The sequence below is a fragment of the Pholcus phalangioides genome, unplaced genomic scaffold (assembly GCF_987345545.1).
Source record: "Pholcus phalangioides strain wild (caught in Gottingen) unplaced genomic scaffold, Ppha-v1.0 ptg000014l_1, whole genome shotgun sequence".
NCBI classification, from domain to species: domain Eukaryota; kingdom Metazoa; phylum Arthropoda; class Arachnida; order Araneae; family Pholcidae; genus Pholcus; species Pholcus phalangioides.
The window spans coordinates 17,729,371-17,751,805 of NW_028301607.1; the positions used below are offsets into that span (position 1 = coordinate 17,729,371).

Here is a 22,435-nt window from a genome sequence, read left to right on the forward strand (position 1 = left end):
GCTGTATGGGTGTCGTCTTCAGAGGATATAAAAAAATATGACGCTGACCGAGGATTTGTTAAGCAAAAAACATTAATTATCCCGCCCCTGATGGCATACGTTGAGAGTTGAGATTTCTTATCAAACGTTGTTCAGCGGAAAGAAAAAAATATACGTCTATCCGAGTCAAACGTCGTGTGAGATTGAAGCTGAGCGCTTCATTCTGGTCACCTGATTGGTAAGCAGCCAATCCTGGCATTATTACACTCAAGCGACCAGCTTCACGTTCTGGTCACGAAGTTTGACTCGGACAGACGTATATTTTTTCTTTCCGCTGAGCAACCGAGCTTTTATTGGTAAGCAATCTTAACTCTCAGCGAATGCTCGCAGGAGCGGGGTAATTAATGTTTTTTGCTTAACCAATCCAAGTGGGATCCTTGGTGAGCGTCATATTTCTTATCCTTTGAAGACCACACCAATAGCTTGTCGAAATGCATTAAGAGTTTTGTATTTTCCTTGTATTTGCCTTTTTCGTTGGCGATTCCTCTGGTGCTAAATTCAGTAAAACAAAAACAGCTTTTCTCTATGACGTCACTGCTTTCTGATGGATTGTTTCCATAGAATGTATATAATTATTTCGTTTGTTGAATAAATACGAGATGCTTTCTGACACGACCCAGCCTCCTAGGAGGTGAAGAGAGAAAGTTGGCTTGTACAATAGCTCGTGGAGTGAGCGGTGATAAATAAAACAATCTATCACGTCACAGTTCTGGGATACACAACTATCACACCAATATAAAAATGTAATATTGATTGGTTTTAAATAAGTTTTAAAAACCTCTCAGATCTTACTGATGTTTTCCAGTTAATGTTTCTGCAAAAACACTTAAATTGGTAATATATTTCAAACGTTTTAGGTACATTTGATTTGGAGAAATAAGATGAGGCTGCTTTTCTTCTTGTGAAGTGTATCATCAATCTCCCTGATTAAAAACCAACATTATTACCCTATCATAGAAATGTTCCAATGTCTCTGGATGCTGCATAGTAAGGACCCCTTGGTAAAAGCGTTCGAATTGTCCATTGCTAAAAGCACCTAAAATTTCTGAATGAAATCAGAGTACACGTGCATTTTTGGTGACATTTTGGTTCCCACGTTCTTGTTGGTATCTAACAGATCACCAACTATAGAACATAGTTATCGTCCTTTCTTTTGCCAAGAAAGCCGTAGATAACAATTTAGAAAGAGAACAAAGCAGCAAATTCATGATTTCTCAACTTGGTATCGAAAGTTGGATCTTTCAGCAGTTTACTGATTTCATGTCCAACAAATATGCTCCCTTTCGGCCTTCCCTTGGTAAATTTGAGAAATATTTCGTTCACATTATTAAAAAACTGACCTTCATCAACAGCTGTAACGAAATTCTCATTAAGGCCCAACTTGATATGAAGCGAAGGCAAAATGTTATTTGGTTTAATCAGTGGAGTATTGTGTGTTTTTCACATTATCCTTTCTAATGATATACGATTTTCTTACGGGCCACTCCTTGGCTTCTTAGTGGCTTTTGGTGTCTCTGCTGCCCCATAGACGGAGAAGAAAGCAGCAGTATTTTGTGAATCCATCCTGTAAACAGGTAAAAAGTGCAGCAACCATCGCAACATATCTGCACTCCTGATTTTCATATCTGATCATATCCATAAGAGATGGCTGTTGGTACCAAACGGAAGAGCAAGGCGAAAAAAATTTTAGTGAAAATTGTCCTGTATAATGTTTTTGAATGCCCGACATATGCCCCACTTTGGGTCAGCAAGACGATGCAAATTATTCAGAAGGCTGGCGGATTTAAGTAAGAGCTCAGATACATGTTTGACGAAATTCAATTTCTCGTCAAGATATGCCCCAGAAATTTTGTGTCGTGCTTGATTAGTTTGGGAAGTTTTATTTATTTATTTATTTTTGTTCGGCCAGAGGTATAATATAATTTCGATCATTCAATCTGTAATTGATATATGAACAGCAAATCATATATACGGGTGAGTGATATTTTTGCTCGCTCACTGATGTTTTTCAAATCGGAATCTTTAATAACAATTTCCAAATCATCTGCATATGCTCGGATATGAATATTTTCATCTGACAATTATAATAGTGAGTTTAGTGCCAAGTTCCATAAGAAGGGGAACCTCTGGAGAGATTGTGATTGACAGATTCACCATCGAAGTCTAAACTGACGGTGCGGCCTGTCAAGAAGTTCTCGATGACATGCCCTAAATTTTGATGTAATGAAGGAAAGAAAGTGAATTTTTTTTATTAGATTATGAGATATAGTTTCGAAGGCTTTAGTCTAGAGTAACTACTGCAACAAGGCATTCTTGGCGTCTGAAGTTCTCAAGTGTTTGAATTAGATGATGTAGGGATATTTCACAGGAATTTTTTGCCAGTCCTGAAATCATATTGCCTTGGGTTAAGCCAATCATTGGATTTTACGTGATAAGTCACGCTCGATCAGTACTTTTTCAAACAATTTTCCGAAGGTTGGGAGCAGTGTAATCGGTCGATACGATGACATCATTACTTAAATTTGCCATCCCTTCGAACTTGCTTCCCTTGACTATAGCCCGCTTAGCGCCCCTGTAAATGTGCCATTGGCAAGGACAAAAAAAGAAATTTGAAGCGTCCATATCCAGTACTATTTATATATAGAACGTTACTGTTTTTCATTCTATTCATCTGAGTACCGTACCTAGGAATACGGTACTCATTTTTCATCAGCTAGGTTAGATCAATAGCTGTAACACATGAAATTATGCACGATGCAACTTCTTATTCCACAATGTAATTCACGTGATCACAGTGGTGGCAGATTTTGTTTGAGGTAAAACACTATAGTTTTTGTTAGAGGTAAGTCACTATCTTTCAGATCAGTCAGGGATGTAAAATTTATCATTTTTCGCCGAAAGTCAGGAATCGTGCCAATTCGAAATTTCTTCGAGGGAAAATAATACGAAATCAGAATATTTCCAGAGCATCTATAAATTTTTCGAGATTCATCTCTTCAACATCTCCTCTCTTCTTCCATGTTTCCATTACCCACAGCCAACAAAGTAGACGACTTCGCATCTATCTTGTATATGTATACACACGTGCGCTTACGTTGCATTTTATGTAAATTCTGATCCACATCCAACCGTACAGATAATGAGATTAGAAATTAATGTTTCACACAACGCATCGGAATGAAAATAATAGCGTTGCACCGGTATAGAGAAGGAGGCATGCTACCGAATTCCCTCGTAAATTCTGAAATTTCACAGTGATGTTTGACATCGGAAATTCCATTCAAAAATCATCGAATAAACACGAGTCCTGGAAATTAGAGTCCTTTCTTTGAATTTAAATCGAATACACATAGACAATCGATTATCACATACTCAATTATTTGACACAATCTCTATTCTACGTACACTAGTATGCAAAATTCTTATATCTGAAAAAACACTGAAAACGTAGTAAAAAATTTAATTTCGTCAAATATATGCTATATATATTACTATCTTATTAAATTATATATATTAGGTAAAGAACAAAGTTCTTGCCAGAAATGATAGGTAGCGCCAGACGAGCTTCAGTAGTCGTGTTTACGGTCTAATTTGCAGTGTATTCTAGTACTACGCAGAATTTTGTTTGTTGCTTGCCACTTTCAGGTGTAACGTGGGACGTGTAAAATGTGTGTTGAAAAATCTAAAATTCGTCACATCATTTGGTTCCAATGAAAATATAAACTTAGAGCTTTCAGAGCTCCAATCGCGATAAATTCCGTCTTAGGAGAGTCCATTGTAAATGCCAGAATAGATACTGTTTCTACTATGGATATTCCTCTTGATAAATCCAGCTTGAAATTGCCCAGTGCGAGAGCAAAAAAGGTCGCCAGACGCACACTGACACACAAGAAGGCCATATTATCTACCTGGTGACATCACCGTAGACTAATCTTCTACGACTTTTATTGTGATCTGATCCGAACTGAACTGATCACGAACGAAGTTGCTGTTACGTTCCTAGACAGTAGCACCAGCATATATAAATTGAGTGTACACCCTTGTAGCTCTTATCCTGTTACCCATTCATATACTAATATATAGTAGTTCAGTTAGGGGATCATTCTTATTCCCTAAATTATTATTAAGTTATACATTGACGTTCTCTTGCCTGCGCGTTCTCGGCCGCAACTCAACAACTTTCTTCCGAAAAGCTATTTCTTGCTTTTTTGTATCTTTTTCGCAAACAATAAATCTCTGGCAACAGCGTTTTGTTCTTCACACCAAATATATATTTTTTACTTAGAGCAGTAACCAAAATTGAATATTATGTGAGTAGCTGTGCAACTCTTAAAATATACGCCCCGTGTCGGATTATATACTACAGTTATATATAACTCAAATTATATTCGACGCATCAATACGGCATGAGGGAAATTGTGTATTCCATTACGATAAGAGTTCAGTTCAAGTTAACCGAACATGCATGCATAAGTGCCGGAACCCAGGAACTGAGGCTATTTGAGCATCTCCCCCCCCCCCCCTTACCAATAATTTTAGGAAGAAAACAATACAATGCATCCTCCCTCTCCGTATACATGAGAAAACAAACAACTTTCAGCCCCCCCCCCCGTTTTCTTCATGTCGGCGCCTATGCATGCATGTATGGGGGTTTAGGAATGCATATGGAAACATTCTGGAAGTTAGGGTGCAAAAAAGCTGAATTTGACACGTATAATAAACAATGTAGGTCGCGCGCAACGCCACTATGTGGTAGATGGCGTTGAAATTGTGTGGCTGAAGTTACTGAAATGATCCCTAGCACACCAGGATATTTTCGAAATGCATGTGATTTCACAGGATTTGTGAATCGTGTTACTGTGCACCAACTGTAAGCTCAATGCATTTCGCAAACGATATACACGGTGATTCTAAATTCATGCTACAAACTTTGAAAGGTGATATAAGACACCTAAACAAGCATTTTTGGTTATAAATTGCGTTGTCGAATCACAATAGCAAAGACGGTAGAGACTTATTTTTGGTGATTTTGTGCTGAGTGCACAACAGCATTTCATCATAAGCAAATAAATTATTCTGACGGATTTGCTGCAATAAGTGTTATCAACTATTCGAGGGGTGCAGGGTATTATAATGTGGTAGGCCTTCTTATGGTACAACTTGAGTAACGTAATTTCTATCACAAGCCATTATATACGGTTTGATCATTGTTTGGCACAACAAAACCTTGATTGCTCTCGTACCAGTAGAAAACTCCAATCCATCCGAAGGTGCATGTGCACCCTCGAATGGATGATAGAATATATCGCAGCCAAAGCAGTCGGAAAAAATATGATGTTTGCTTTTGGTGAAGTGCTCCTGTGCACTCTCTAAAAACACCTTTTTGCCTTTGCTATTGCTATTCGACCGCTCGCAGACACACACACACATTCTATGATAAAAAATATCATCTCTTAAAGTTTTGTTCCATGAATTTAGAATCTACCTGTAATGTGGGACCTTTTAGCTACACCTGTGTGTGACGGCATGCGGTAAATATTTTCCAGCGCAAGCAAATTGCCTAATGCATCATGGTGTATGTGGCGCATACGGCGCTTTGAAAAAACAGTTCCACGCACACATCAAATTTATAGGGAACGTTATACAGCGAAACCTCTCGATAATGGATCGCATCTCCACACTAATATGCAAAGTCGAAGAACAAGTCGCAGAACACGTGTTGCGTGAATTTGTATATGAAAGTGGACGTGTTCTGAGACATGTACTTTTATCTATGAAAAGTCGCAGATCACCCGATTTCTTATGCGACTTTGTATATGAGTGTGGACATTTCCTAACGGGCAGTGACGTTAACACACGACCTTTTCAAAAAATTAGAACATCCCAGAAATTTACGAGTAGTTCATGTATTGCTCAAGCTGGAAAGCCCAAATTGACAGTACGGTTGTAATTTGTATTTTCATCTTCTTTGAGGTTCTTCGTAAGCATATCGGGGTCGAAAAAATTGCATAAAGTAGATTAAATGCGTCTTGAAATGATCAAATTATTTTTTCCGCTTTGTTTCAAAAAAATAAAACACCCCCAAAAATTGTTTCAAAAAATTATAACATCTGACTAAAAACGAATTATTACATGAATATTTTCATGCAAATTTACATCAACTTGATCAAATTCGAGTTTTATGTCTTTCCTCGTTATTTATGTAAACCTATATTCGTTCAATCTAAGTGATACGGGTAAAAAATAGGACATTTCTGCTAACGCAAAATTACATGTGTATATGGTAGAACAGTATGAGGAAACGCATGCTGATATCGAACGAATACATTGTAGTGTGGCCATCTTTGACATTGACCATGAATTTTATGCATCAAAACATGCCCGTTGCCAGAAATATCGTTTGGAGGGAGGGATAATTGATATAACAATATATTTGGCCATCATTTCCCCCTTCACAGTCATTTTCTCACATTGGGGGTCTAGTCCCCTTTCCCTCGCTATGGCCTTGAATCAAGACATTGAATTTATGCCTCTCTCTACACACACACACACACACCAATAAACCAATGAATAAGAAGACTTCGCTGGATGGAGGTGCATAAAGGCTGTCTACCTATTGATTCTAGAAGTTGAAGACTTGTACGGAGAAGGAGTTTCCATTTGCCCTCCAGATTTTTCCTATCTCTGTAGCATCGATATAGCTTCTTAGACATAGTCAAAATCGTGATGGCAAGTGAAATTTCCATCTCTGTACAAGTCATCAACTTCAGGAATCAAAAGGTAGACATCCTAATGTACATCTCCATCCAGAGAAGTCTTCTGATTCATTGGCCTCTATTTTTCTGGTTCCAGTTGAAGTTTGAAGGTAGAAAACGCAGATCAGATCAATAATTCGTCAATTTACACCAAACATCATCGATATATCTATTGGTGGTTTCGTGATATCTGAAGATTATACTTAAATGCTGTTCCTACCAAGAGATTGTGGTGTCATGCTAAAGAAAAAGCTAATTAATTTTGCAAACCAGCTGCTATCAGCTCTACAATAGTAAAGATAGCTTAGGTAGCACCTTCTATAGCAAAAAGCCTCCGCACGACGCTTTGACGTCACTGAAGTTGTCCATTTCACTTGTAGCTATTGGACATAGCAGTCCGACGTTTGCGAAACCTTTACCTTTTTTGCAGTATAAGGTAAAATGAGCGACTTCAGTGGCATCACGAGCTTCGCGCGGAGGCTTTCTGCTACAGAAGGTGAGGTCCAATCCGGAGGTCCAATGTCTTGATGCATAAAATCCATGGTCAAGGTCAAAGATGGCCACAGTACAATATATTCGGACGTTATCATCACGCGTTCTCTCACACTGCCCAAGCGTGTAATTTTGCCTTTGCAGAAATGTCCCGATTTTCTACCCGTATTGTGTAGATTGAACGAATCTATGTTTGCATAAATAACCAGGAAAAACATAAAACACGAATTTCATCAAGTAGATGTAAATTTGCATGAAAATATCCACGAGATAATCCGTTTTTAGTCAGATGTTCTAATTTTTTGAAACAAAGAGGAAAAAGTAATTTGACATTTCAAGACGCATTCAATCTACTTTATGCAAATATTTTGTTGCCAATATGTTCAAGAAGAACCTCTTAGAAGATGTAAATGCAAATTATACAACCGTACTGTTAATTTAGGCTTTCGCTTTTGAGCATTTCGTGCTCTGCTCTCATAAATTCCCTGGGTGTTCTAAATTCTAACAAAAAAAGTGTATATTTATAATTGAGGCTCAGTTCAGACTACAAAAATGCCCATTAACGGAGAATGCCGTTATATAGGTTGCACTGCAATGAACATTTCGCTGTCTGGCGTGTTTCTGTCGCACTTTACTTTTATGTTTTGTTGTTTTTTTCATTTTCTTTGTCTGATGCTCTACTACTTGAAGACGTCGTTTATGACCCAGCATTGCCAATTTTTCTTTGTGCATATTTTGCTACGAGTCCGAGGTCTCCGCGAAGTGATAGGCCTCTTCATACAGACAGTCTTCAAAGATCACTTTCGGAGGTAACCAACCAGTTGCTAGCTGCTTCACGAAAATGCTGGATTTCGGACATGGACCATAGCATATCTACTACCTGCACACTCCACTCCTAGTCTATTTGGCATGCATTTCTGGAACACGCTGTACATAAGAAGCAATTTAGTTTGAGAAAATTCACGATTGATTACCGGATATTGTCTTGACAAGAATTTCGATCTTGGCACTGTCAGATCTCTTCGGTGACCCTCCATCTTCGGCGACGACACCCATTTCTATGACGGGATCGAGCATCGTCGAGTCAAACCCTTTCGAAAGCACCAGGGCACCAGTCAGCGGATCGAGAGTGAATCTGCCTTTGGTGTCATCGGGATCTAATCGGTAGTAGATCTCTGCATTGTAGGGCAGTGGATCGTTATCCGAAGCTCTCACCCTGAGCACCGTGGCACCGACTTTGGTCTTGACGTGGATTTCACTCCTGTATACGTCGTGCTCCAACGCAGGGTCAAAGTTGTTATACTCCGTCACGGTTACCTGCAGTTGTCGGAGCTTCGTTTCCCCTTGACTAATAGCCACCGCTATAATCTGGAAATAGAAAATAAGAAATATGCAAAAGGTCTGAGATTACACAACGTAAAAGTAACTATGATCTCTGATATGAGTGTTTGTTGATAAGTACATTCAACACCCATCCCCCCCCCCACTAACATTAAACACTCATTAGAGCTATTTTTCGAAACAATTAAAAAAGTGGTGTGATACGTGGGTTACTTCAAGCTACCAAAAATTTTAAAACTAATTCAACTAAGATGTAAACGCTGTTTCTATGCAATCTCAATCCTTTAAGCGGTTTTTGAAATTTTCTTGATCCGCATTAAAACTGCCGCAGTTGAAATCGTTAAACTTTCTAGAAATTGCCACCTATTTTCAAGAATGTTTTTTCCGAATGTGTGTGTGGGTGGGCGTGCGTGAGCTGATAAATGCTTTGGGGCAAAGCAACACCGATAATAATAGTAATAATAATAATTTATTTATATATATATATATATATATATATATAGAGAGAGAGAGAGAGAGAAGAAATATATATACACGCGTATACACGTATATATATATATATATATATATAGAAGAGATGGCGGGAACTTTTTAAGAGGTCATAGTACACCCAAACACAAACAATTTTCATCGAAGAATGCATGGTCTAAAATGAAATTCAAACGTGCTATGGGGCGCAACATAGTAAAACCGAAGATACGAATGGAAAACGCAAGAATAACGTATACGTTATAAAAACAATTTTAGCTAGGCAACAATTCTTTCTGGGCCTCAACAATCACTTTCGGAATGTTTACTTTGGTTACCGTGGTTAAATAGCAATTCGTTTTACACATGCATATGCCTTTACAATGGCTTGTTACTGCTTTAATCCTGTCGGTATATGTATGTATAATAATTTATGCCATTATAATGGTTTGCCACTTTTTCAATCCTCCCAGTACTGAGGATTTTTGAATTGACGTCAGAATCATCATAGGCTTTAATTTGAGGGTCAGGAAAAGGATGAATAATTCAACAAACAGCACAATGGACAAAACAGACAAAAAAAAAAAAAAAATTAAACAAACACTTTTCGACCCAAAGGGATATAAATAACCTTCCATGGGTTGTATTGATACATTACATAAAGAATTTCTGGCAACATACATAGATATATTTTACTACAATTGCTGCAGGCAAGTCACACCAAATATATTACTTTAAAATGTTAAACTATAAATGTTAAACATAGTCTGATGTGACGAAATACAGATATATTTTCTTACACAACAAAGATATAAACAAATTTTACTCCTTATATCATTTGCAATTTCATTAACTATCGAACGAAACAAACCGCTCCATATCTGCTATTTGCAGTATACGATCTTTTATAGTCTTTTTAAACATATAAAACGATTGCTGTTGTCTAATAATATCATCAAATTCTCTACATATTCTTGGAGCAAGAAAACATATTTTTTGAAATCATTTTTTGACGGATGATCCCCATAGAAATCAGTGTTAAAATTGCCGATTTTACTGTAGAAATGAGGAAATTCAGTGGCGTTTTCTGTCACATCAATCATTTTAAAATTGTATTGAATTCTCTATTTTTGAAACATTGAGTTCGCTTAGAGTTATATACGAAGCTTAGGAGATTAACTATGAAGTAAATAGCCGGACCTGCTTTTTTGAGTTGGATATTCATGCACTAACATTGATTTCAACTTTTTATTTATATCTTCTCAAGCATGAAAATTAATGCCTTCGTATTGTCTTTAATTATTCACAACTGCATACATTCATACAGTTTGTTTTAAAATTAATTATGGGCCCGTAAACTACATCGAAGAAATGCCACAGCTTTAATTAAGCATTATTTTTTGAAGCAGAAGTAGGCAGATGGATAACTTGAAGTTTGGGGGGGGGGGAAGGGAAGGTGGAAATCGAAATACCTAGCGCCTCTCGAAAAAGGAAAAAAATGCAGGTTGTTTAAAAAAGAATCACCCGATTTGAAATGTGTATATTACGAAAAATATTGAACATAGATACTTAAGATTAATTTTGTATTACATGACTAATCAAAAAGTGTTTTCGAAAACTAAATTGAATGTGCTCAATACGTCCACCTTGGGATGCACGGCATATGTCTATACGGTAGTCAAATTCGTCCCAAACTTTTGCGAGCATGTTTGCATCCATTGCTTCCACGGCTGCTGTTATGCGTATCTTCACTTCGGCTAATGCAGCTGGAAGGGGAGGCACATAAACGTAGTCTTTTATGAACCCCTACACGAAGAAATCGCACACTGTGAGGTCCGGCGATCTTGGCGGTCAGTGGCGTTTAACTGAATCGTCAGGTCCCGTGCGACCGATCCATCTTTTAGGAATGCGATTGTTCAAAAATTCTCGAACGTCCAAGCTCCAGTGTGGTGATGCCCCGTCCTGCTGGAAAATGAAGTCATCCGAATCGGTTTCTAACTGTGGGAAAGACAATCTTGACAAACACTGAAGTGGCGGCCGAAGGAAGAGCGTTAGCTCTACCTGTCGAGAACTGCGTAAAACTCGAGATTTCCCTCTTTCTACGGTTACACATTATTCTTTTCATTTACGTGATCCAAAAAGCCTCATTGCAGAAAACCCGGGCAGCGCCGGTTATTATAGCTAATTTGGGGTCATTCAAGTATTACGTCAGCATCGATGGGGGGTTTCCGATTTGCTGACTCTTGATGACGGGGGGGGGGGAGGGATTTCAATGATGCTTACGTCATCAACCACCATTTATGAAAATATGAAATATTCTTAATGATGGTATCGTATTCGGTGCGCCAAAAACGAGAAAATCTTTCGCTAGTTTGTGGGCACCTGAACTAACATTCTCCCAAATATAAATCCGTTACACTGCCACTTCAGTGATCTCTAAATGTTTCACGGATCAGGAAATGTCTCAGGAAGTGTTTCCGGACAGCTTAAGTGCTCTAAGTGCTCCCCAGCAGCAGCCGAAAGTCTTACGATTAGGTGTACTTCACAGTCAACAGGAGTCTCATACACCGGACTCTTCAGCTGCCTCCACAAAAAGAAATGCAGACAGGACAGATCGGGCGATCGTGGTGGCCAAGCTACAGGACCACCTCGCCCGATCCATCGGTTTGGAAAAGTGACGTCCAAATAGTGAATATAATAACTCTCGCCCAAAATAGGTTGGAGCTCCATCGTGCTGGAAACACATTCGTCACCGGAGGGCAGTTGGAACATCCTCCAGCAAGTCTGGTGGCACCTCTTGCAGAAACGTCCGGTATTTTCCCTCGTCAAGGTGGTCCGACAAAAGATACAAAGATGCGGTCTTATTAGGTGTCGCCGATGATTCCTGCCCAAACATTCATGGAGAAGCGTCGGTGATGCGCGTATGAATTTACAGACGCCAGACATGTTTATTGTGGGTATTAAATGCACCATTTCGTGCGAAAGTGCCGCAAAACAGTTGCCGCAAAATATGGGCGTGCTGCACTCTGCTGCAGGAGCCAGCCGGTGAAGTCTACGCGACGAGCATAATCTTCATTCAATGCTTGGAATCGTTGAAAATGGTATGGGTGCAACCTCTCACCCTTCAGCACTCGCCATGTCGTGGATTGTGACACACCAAGGCTACGGCTGCCACCATCTCTAAAATCTCGTCTTCCACAACCTGCCGTTCTGGCAGTCCTTGTACCACCGGCACCAGACCGTGAAGCAAGAAAGGATCCCGTTTCGCACTGCTGCCGATGCAAGCGTGCAAAGGGTTTCGGATTGGGAAACCGCCTGTGGGAAAAACGCTCACCGTACATTCGTGCGCACCTCTGTGGTACTTCCGTTTGCAGCTCCGTAAATGAAACGCATATCTGCTTTTTCAGTATTACTAAAGTGTGATATTATTCCGTACGTTACAACTGTTTGAACGGTTGCACGCGGGAATAACTTCGCAGGGCTGGCGTCTGCGCCTTTTATTCACTGTGACACAGATTCGCATACGGTTTCTTCTTCTTCTTCTTCTCCCTGGTTACATTTGCATACGTGGTGTTCTTTTTCTCCCGATAAATTTCAACAGGATTGCCGTTTTAACGTTTGCGGAGCGGCCGTTTCGAAACACGCTAGCGCGTTTGCGTTTCATGTTATACCCATGATGACAATTACTATCATCTCTTAAAGTTTTTCCCATCTTTTCTGAATCTCCCTGTACATAACGATTAATATAATTTCAGTTTATTGAAAATCCGAGCTATAATATCTGGGCAGGTTATTAATAGACCTCCGGCAACAGAGAGAACAAATCATTGAATATAATCAACGATAATTAACTCTAACATTGTGTACGTGGAGTAAAATCGGGATATTGCTTTTGACGCAATTAACACGTTAGAAGGAGCGTAAAATACGAGTACTTATTCGAAATAGAAATACGATTCCTAAAAACGCTCTCCTTCACTTTTCCTTCGAGCTCGACTTGGAATTCGCCAAATGGAATAAATAATAATAAACAGTAGCGGCGGCGTATTTAAAATTTCCGTCTGGTTCTTCGCAATACGTTTGTTATATGGCACATGCTTTGGTGAAAAACGAATAAAAGGCAAAACACAAATGAATGGATAACAGCAATTGTGAGAGAAAAAGAAAAGAAATTTAAGGTTGTGTGGGGAGGGATAAGAAGGAAATTCTTGAGGAAGAAGCACTCAGGCGATCTTATGAGGCTTAATGGCCTGTTTTACTGCGGAAATTCAGTTTCCGGAAAACTTACACGAAACAAAAGCGACCCTCCGTCCACCCCGCCAGCCAACTTTTTCCAAGTTCCAGGCTTTACAACTACATCAAAAGAGGAGCACCAGTAAATTACTCTCGCTCCGGCAAGTCTCGCTCGCCAAAGATTTCCACATGTACTTTCTCGGTGCTTCCTTCCTTTTCTTATATAGAGCTCTTCCCCGTTTTTTCCCCAATACTAATATTATTATATTCGAGTCTATATCCGAGAGATCTTTTACGACTATCAACGAAGTAGGCCACTGCATTTTATATATATATATATGTATAATATGCCAGTTCCGGTCAGAAATTATTTTGATTAATATTGCATTAGTACGTAAAGGATGTCTGGAAAATTACAACTCTCAGGAGGCGGGGGTAACGAAACCCGGTATTTTTGGGCAGATAATACACGGGGTTTCCGTACTGAATGGATAAGCAAACAACTCATGCCCCGTCGATGAAAATGCCCAAGTAGGTGTTCTTAGTTGCATCGAAATAACTACTTTATTCAACACATAAATGAAGCGTAGGTTATTCGAACCAAAATGAGCGATCATGTACTTGTTAACGCTGAAATTCCTGTTCCATTCCATAGTCCAGTGTTTCTCGAAGTGTGCGTCACGGCTCCTAGTGGCGTCACCAACCTTAGCCAGGGGTGAGCTGAAGTTCCTCTGGAGCCTCTCCCTATCACTTGGATTCCTGTCTAAACTATTAACTTCACGTCATCTGCGAATTTGCGAACAATTCCATCGGTACTCCTGATCGAGTTTATCGATAAAAAGTGAAAAAAGTATGGGACCAAGCACACCAATTTGAGGGACTGCACTTGTTACACCTGTCCAATCGGAAAATTCCCCGTTCAGCATAACCCACTGTGCTGTATCTCGCAACCACGATTCTATCAAAATGCCACGAATCTATCATCGATGCTAACAAAAGCTGTCCCAATACCTACCTCATGTAAGAGCGCTTCAAGAGTTTACGATGTTGAACCCAATCGAATACCTTTTCCAAAACTATATAAACAACGCCGATGTTTTTGCCCTCATTTTAGTCATATGATCAGATTGGTTAGACCAGCTATCGGCAAACAGTGACTCCCGAGCCACATGCGGCTCTTTGGCCCTTTGAGTGTGGCTCTTCCCCAATATACCACGTGCGAGCGCACAAAAATTCCAGATTTTTGCAAAATCATGGTTAGACACGCATTTTGGCCATTTTGTTCCCTCTCCTTTCAAGTGAGTCATCTTTTTCACGGTTTTTTGCCGAAAAAAATAGTGAAAGCCCGACGGAAGTGACACTTCCGCAACCAATTAAAACTGGATTTTGGGTCGAAACTGGGAAGTTCGGGAAAAGTTGTCGAAAACGAGGCATTTTTCCTAAGGTACTCGGGGTAGATAGACACAAAAGACGAGTCTCCTCTCAGAACATGGGGGGGGGGGGATAGACGAAACAAGTATACAAGAAGAGTGTGGTGGGAGAGTTGGAAGGGGTCGACCTCAGCGAACGTACCTCAATCAGATTGAGGGCGTTTTTAGCAAAGGCCAGCTGAGAAGTACCTTAATTAAGTTAACTATGTATCTACCTATATACACTGCTCAAAACAATTAGGGGAGCACATGGTTTTAACAGAATTACGCAAAGAGATAGAAGACCGTTTGGGTACCTGCAGAGTCACTAAGGGTGCTTAAATTGAACTTTATCAACCTGTAAATGAATTTGAGGAGTTGTTCCAGCACCTCTTAGAGATAGAAGGCCTCCGCACGCTGCTAGTGACGTCAGCAAGTAGTCCATCCTCACTCATAATATTCAAAGAAAAAATTTCGGTGCATGTTCCAGTATCATCGTTGTGCGGAAAAAAATATTTATTTACAATAATAACCCCAGAATGCATGAAATGCATTTAAACTGGGAAAAAAATAAAAATAAATCAGCAATCGGGCGATTTTTATGCCCCCACATCCAATCAGCATGCGGTATTTATGAGCCAACCAGGAATATTCTACGCCAAAATATGAAGAAACGAAATAGGATGCTACTACTACTACTTAACCGATCATGTACCTCGTATACATTCGGAATTTCTAACGAATCGGCACATTCCGGAATGCGTGTTGTGAGTGTATGCTTGGCCCTAACGTATTTATGATGTTGAGTTGCGCTTGTTTAGTGTTCATGCTGAAAAAATGGGATGATGTGGTTCAAAATGTGGCAAACATGCTAGGTAGTCTTAATGACGTTACAGATAAACTTGACAACCCTAGCGGAGTCCTTCTATCTCTAGGAAGTGCTGGTTGTTCTCATGAATGTAACTTAAATTTATGATTAATCATGGCGATTATTTAACTTAAAGCCGTTACTTTAGGATACCTTTGTCCCGGACATACTGAATGGTTTCAATCGCAATCACTACGTGAAACTTACAGATGGTGATCAAACTTGAATTCATTCACCGTAATTGTCGTAACAATTAGGACACGTAAATTGCAAGGTTTTCAGTCTTGGAAAAGTAAGAAATAGGTTTCTTGCTCACTCGTTTGTCCTAAACACTGGAAAAAATACCATAAAATATCATCTACAAAGGAAGTTAGCGGTGGCAAAAGTGTTTTTTTTTAATATTGTTCTAGAATTTCTGATGTCTTATCCCGAACGATAAATTAAAAATATGATCACGTTACTTCACAGTCCAACTCCATTGGATGATATAACATGGGAATTGGTAAAGGGCTATTCATTACATCTATTATTTCATTTATGCCACATTAAGATAGTTTTACGCATTCGGGAACTAATTAGAAAGGAACCTACGGGGTTATTCATAATGTTGTTATTACTTTTGTTCACACAAGGAAGCGGGGATTTTTTTTCAGAACTTCACTGGTGCGGCCTTGAGCGCCAACGCGCACTTATTGGATAGTTATGGTTATTATTAACTCTGCGGGGATATTCGTGTGGCTCCAGGAAATAAACAAATCTGAACAGAAAAAGAAATTTCTTTGTACTTTGCTCACATACAAAATTAGATAGATGATGAATTTTGCTTGTTTGAACGACTCGAGGACATTCTTTCATCGATCACTCTATCAAAATAATAGATTTTTCTCCCGAAATCATTGTAACAACCGGATAAAATTCTTCTACTCTGAAAAAAATCGTTAAACTTATCTAAGAAAGTCATAAAAATTGATATAATTGTTAACCCTTTCAGCAGTATAAGGCTGGGATTACACTATAAAAGTTTTCTAAAAGTTATTTTATAAAATTTGAGAAATTCAACTAGTAAAATTATCGGTTTCATTTGCTTGAATGTAACCTATGAGGTTTATTTGCTGGATTTTTCAAGTTTTATAAAGGAATTTTTTTGAACTTTTATAGTGTAATCCCAGCCTAACAGAAATAAAATGTATAAAGACCAGTTTATAAAGATTACTTTTAAAAGGATATTAAGATTAGCGCCTAAATATTAATGTTTCTTAACCTTGTTTTTAGCTCATGGCTCTCTTTGGACCATATTTTCTTCTCCGGGGTCCCCACGGGCCCACAATTCTCATCCAAAGAAAATTGAAACTTTCTATTTATTGAATTGAATTAAGTCATAATTTAATAATGAACAAAAATTTAAAAAATTTTAATAGAGGTCGAACTCTGGAACCCTGGGTTGGCCAAGCACGAATCCCTAAGTTAGAGATCATCATCCATCCCAAGAGCTGAATTATATGTGCAAAATGATCTCGATAAAATACGGGACGATCCAACGAATCTACACAATAAATCGAAGCTCTCGATACCTCATCCTGGGTCCACGCCTACCCTGGACTATAGTTCTGTGAGCTTCCTTCTTGTGGGGGGAGGGGGGAGAGCCTTGTCAACTCATGTCATCCTAGGCGAAGTGATGTTCTGCGAGGCCCTATACTTATCTAGTAGTAACAGCTTACATATTTACATAGTATTTACACTCGGAAATCATAGTGCCAAGCATAGACGCATACGGGGGGGGGGGGGATGTCCCCAAAAACGTTAGTATTAGTAGCATAGGCAAGAGACGTCCCTCCCCCGTTCCCAATACAGCCTCTCTCTATCTCGCTACCTCTCTACGTTCCAACAGCATGTATCCGCTTATGACACCAGGTCTAATCATGCATGCCCCCTTCGAATATGCGACCCCACCCAGGTCACATCCCCATGGGCTCATGTGTTAAGATGGGCCTGTTGTTTCTGTGGACAGCTTTGCTGATTTTGAAAGTAATCACATTTTTCCCACTGTAATTCACTTGAAAGCTTTATTTCTTCACAGCTCTCTGTGATCAGTTTACTACTTGTCGTGGCTCGTCCTTCAATCTGGTTTTCACCCGTGCCTCCCCCCCTCAAGAGAATTTCAGGACCACGAGGGGACATATGATCCCAGGTTGAAAAACACTTGCCTAAATGTTGACCATTTGACTACTTTACACTACTACTTAGCCGTACATGCACCTCGTATGCATTCCTCTGCAGAATTTCTAACGTATTGGTTATATACAGGAATATTGGAGTATATTGGAGTATATTGGAATATTGGAGCATATACACTGCTGGCCACCGTAAATGCAACACCCTGAAGGAAGCATGCAAATAATATGAAATTTACAACATGCATTAGCGGAGGTGAGATATGCAAATGATTAGAATTTCAGCGCAGACGCACATCACGCGTGCCTGTGGCGCCACTTCAAAGCGCTATTTAAGGCCTGGAGATTTCGACGATAGAAAACATGTGGTCCATGGCGTGGTCCCAGATCTCCAACAATGGCGGCTACTCTGGCTACTCTGATTTTGGCAGGAACCACACTTCACAGAAGTCTATAAATTTAATCATTTGATGCTTGGTCAACATGTTATCTACAAAATAAATATTGTTGCGATATCTCTTGTCTTTCTTGGTGTTGCAATTTGGGTGGCCAGCAGTGTATATGCAAAAAATGATTGAATTTTCATAATCCGTAAGAGTATCACGTCGAAGGTCTGTCTACTGGCTGCGGAGAGATTCTTTCGAAAGGGAGGCCAGCTTGCATTCACTCCTCGAAGTTGGAAAACCACAGGAAACCAACTTCAGCCGACCACCAATGGGATTTGAACCTGGATCCTTACATATGATTAGTACTGATACTCTTGACTGTTATTGCACCTCGTACACATCTTCTGCAAAATTTCCAACGTCTTGTGTGAATGTATGTGCATGCATGGCCCTACCGTATTTATGTTGTTAGACTTGTGCTTGTTTCGTGTTCTTTCTGGTGCTGTCATCCATATTTTTAAGTAAAGATGGTAAATTCTTATATTTTCATGTCATGTAAGTATCATGTTGAAAGTCTGCCTGATATGACTAGCCCTGCAAGATATCCCGATTGGCGTGGTGGTAAGATGCTCGTCTACTACCATGAAGGTTGCCGTCACGATCCCAGGTTCAAACCAGAGGGAGGATATAGATAATATATTTCCCCCCTCTCTAATGGCCACCACCGATCGATAGCACCTTCATTTCCAACCCATCTCATAATGGCAGTATATAGCGATAGGGCCAGTGTTGGTGTTTGAAGTATTACTGCAGGATGATAAGGAACTTTACTTTATCCTTAGAGTATTTTCACTGAAATGTTTTTCAGCTGTGTCACTACCGCTGTCATGACGTCGTATCTTCGATGCTCGATAGATTGTGGACCCACCGTGTATCCACCAATTTTATTCGGCAACCATATCAGCACGCGCGGGCATATGTACAGTGTTACATTATACACGATTTTTCGGTCACATGTGGCTCGAATAAAAACTCCTTAACATTTCACAATGAAAAGACTCAGACGAGACCAGAGTCTGCGTGTGTAGAACTAACTGACAGGATTATGCTGGACGTATCGTCACTGTGAATATTGACCATCAATGATAGTATTGCAGAGTTTCTGCATCCTAGAATGGTGGAGGGGCAATTGTTGACTTTTATTTGGTGCCAACGGGACGACTCTGACGAACTTACGCAAATCGCCTGGTTCTCCCACTTATAGATTTGACCTGGTCATTCTGCTTCTCTGATCTAACTGCTACGGATTCCGCCCTCTAGTATTATCTTCGCGGACCACTGACTACTTGAAGACTGTCATGCGAGCTATTTCCACGGTATATGTTGAGACGCATGTCTGAAACCTTTCCATATCAGAGATAGGATTCTTTTTCACAGGTTGCACTGATGTCCGTAATGTACATATTATATATATTGTATTAAATGTCTGCGCAGGTGCTTTTATTTTAAAGCCATATAAATTTATTAAAAGCAATCACACTTTTCGGGTTCTAATTTGAATTTGGCAGATGAACATCCCGTAGAAAAGTCGGGAAATTTTAAGTAATCTGTATCTTCAGATTATGCCTATGCTGTCACAAAACTCACCGAATTTTGGAATTTTTTGTAGATGTACAGTGGACACTCCCCGTTAACGGACACTTTTCTGATCCTCGGTCTCGTAGAATAGGGCTTTAATGTATGTCACTCCCCCCCCCCCCCCCCGTTAGCGGACACTCTCGATAGTGGACAGTAGAATCAGGCAAATTCTAATTTTTTTTCAAATTCCAATTTGTGAGTTTTTGTTCATAAATCGAGAATTTATGATATTCAACGGTGATTATGCATAATCTCAAGCTGGTATTGGTGGATATGACAATCCGTCAATTAATTATTTGATTAACTGAACATAATATGGTCCAGAATGTTGATTCCAAATGGTAATGTTGATTTTGTTTGCACATGTTGATACGTGTGAAGAAAGCTAACATGACTGATCATGTTTGTGAACGTTATTTCTCCTTCACACTTACTTTAATTATTTATCAGACTTTATTTCGGAATTATGCATAATCACCGGTAAAAGTGATAAATGTAGTGAATTTTAATCAACCTTTTTTTTTATTGTGGCGGTTGATGATTATGCATAATCGCCGGGGTGTATCATTTTTACTCACAGTAACATGTAGGAAACGTCGTATGAATGTGAGAGTCGTATAAACGAGATTATACTGTATATCATACCTTCCATTAGCGGACAAAAGTTTTGGTCCCATGGATGTCCTTTATCGAGAGGTTTTATTGTATTCATCTTGGCATGCACACCAACATTTCAACAGAGAGAGTCGTAGAAGAAATTATTAAATAAATACATGCCACCAGTTATAAAAATGTTTTTCGAAAGCTAGCGCGACACCTGTGTCCAGGCTGGCCTCGTGTCCTCATTCGCAAATATTTTATGTATGTGGTTCCTTTATTTTCAGGCAGATGGCGCTATCATGTATCGTATTACGGCTATTGGACATTTAGGCAGTTCGCAGTACTCACCGCGTCATTGTTACGATAGTATCTGTGTAATCGTGACCGTTATCAGCATATATTTGCGTACGCTTGTAAAGAAATAGGAAGCATTGGTGACCGAGGATTAAAGAAAAAGAAAAAATACCGGAACCGTATCCGTTTCAGAGATGGTTATGCGAACTCAACCAGTAAGCACCGCACCGTTTCAGTTTCATTTTGAACAGTTCGATGAATCCGTAGAAAATTTGAGTAGCTCACCGTTCACGATGTACCCGAAGGAAATAAAGCATCGACTATGCTAAGTGTCATCGGGGCACCCATCTACAGGATCCTAAAGAGCCTGGCCACTCCGAGTCTCTGTCATGTGGAAGTGGGACCTGAAATCTGGAGACGCCATGTCGACCAAATCTGGAAATGCGGAGAAGCTATGAAGGTCGAGATAGTGATGAACGAAACAATATTCGAGATGTGCCTCCTCTTGCCACTTCGGGAGAACAGTCAATGGCCACTCGTAGTAATAATGATCAGTTTTGTTTTTCAGGTTCTCACACACTGGTATTGACAGCCGACCTGGAGTGGAAGATCGGCCACACACGGCTGAGTACGAGACGGTTGGAAATGAGACTGGTGATGTTGTGTCATCGGGTTTCGAGTCAACGCCACCTGCCCACCCTGTGCTTCGTATGTCCACCCGAAGAAGAATACCTCCGGACCGACTTGGACCAACTTTGAAGGTGACATTTGCAATGCTAAGAAAGGGAGGAGATGTTATGTATGTGGTTCCCTTATTGTCGTACAGATGACGCTACCATGCCATTGTACCGTATTAAGGCTATTGGACGTTTAGTCAGTTCGCGCCGCGTCATTGTTACGATAGTATCCGTGTAATCGTGTGTCCGTTATCATCATATACTTGTGTATGACTGTAATCAAATTATCTTAATCAACTGAATCAATAAAGAAGTGGAAAACATATTTGCTTCCAATGTGACCCCCCTCCCAACTACAACGAAGCATCATCGGCATATGCTGGCCCAATGTTTCTTTGCGAATATTTACTTCCAGAACACTTTCTATGTAGTGGCTGTTGGCGTTTTTTGGCCAACTTGGAAGATTGGAAAGGATGGTGGCTCCTTTGATACTACTACACATGATAAACATTAGCACAGATACAAACTTCCCGATAGCGAAGTTTGTTTCTGTTCACACGCTGGTTCAAACATGTACTAATTCGTTAGAAGTTCCACAGAGGAATGTGAACGAGGTGCATCTATGGCTCTGTGGTAGTAGTAGTAGCCGACAAAATTTGACGACTATTGCCAATGGTGGAGCGGCTACACCACTAGTACCAGAACATATCTTAGAACACTTAGGACTATGAGTGTGGCCCTAGCTTAAGCCGTGGAATGACAACTGCATATAACACTGCTAACTTACTACATTATCGAAATTCGATACTTGACAAACACTGATTTCTGTCAATATGTTTGAATACGTCGAATAGCGGGCTCAATAATAATAGGACCAAAAAAAATACTGATATTCATCCGAAAATGATTTTGCGAGTAAATGTATCAAATATTAGTCGCAGTTTTTTGGATGATCTTTTCCGATAGAACTCTCATAAACTTCTCTAAAACTAATTCGTTATCATGTATAGCTTGTTTCTGTTTATAATCTCACTATAAGCTGCCGTGGTTCGCACTAAACGGAT

General features: G+C 39.7%; 1 protein-coding gene across 1 annotated transcript in view; it reads right to left on the minus strand.

Moving 5' to 3' along the window:
- The window catches only part of LOC149078230 (uncharacterized), a 99,056-nt gene that overhangs the window by 46,239 nt on the left and 30,382 nt on the right, over positions 1–22,435 (minus strand). Inside the window, exon 3 of the mRNA XM_089241834.1 lies at positions 8,261–8,654. Within this exon, the coding sequence (XP_089097960.1) occupies positions 8,261–8,654 (394 nt within the window). The remainder of the gene's footprint in view (positions 1–8,260; positions 8,655–22,435) is intronic.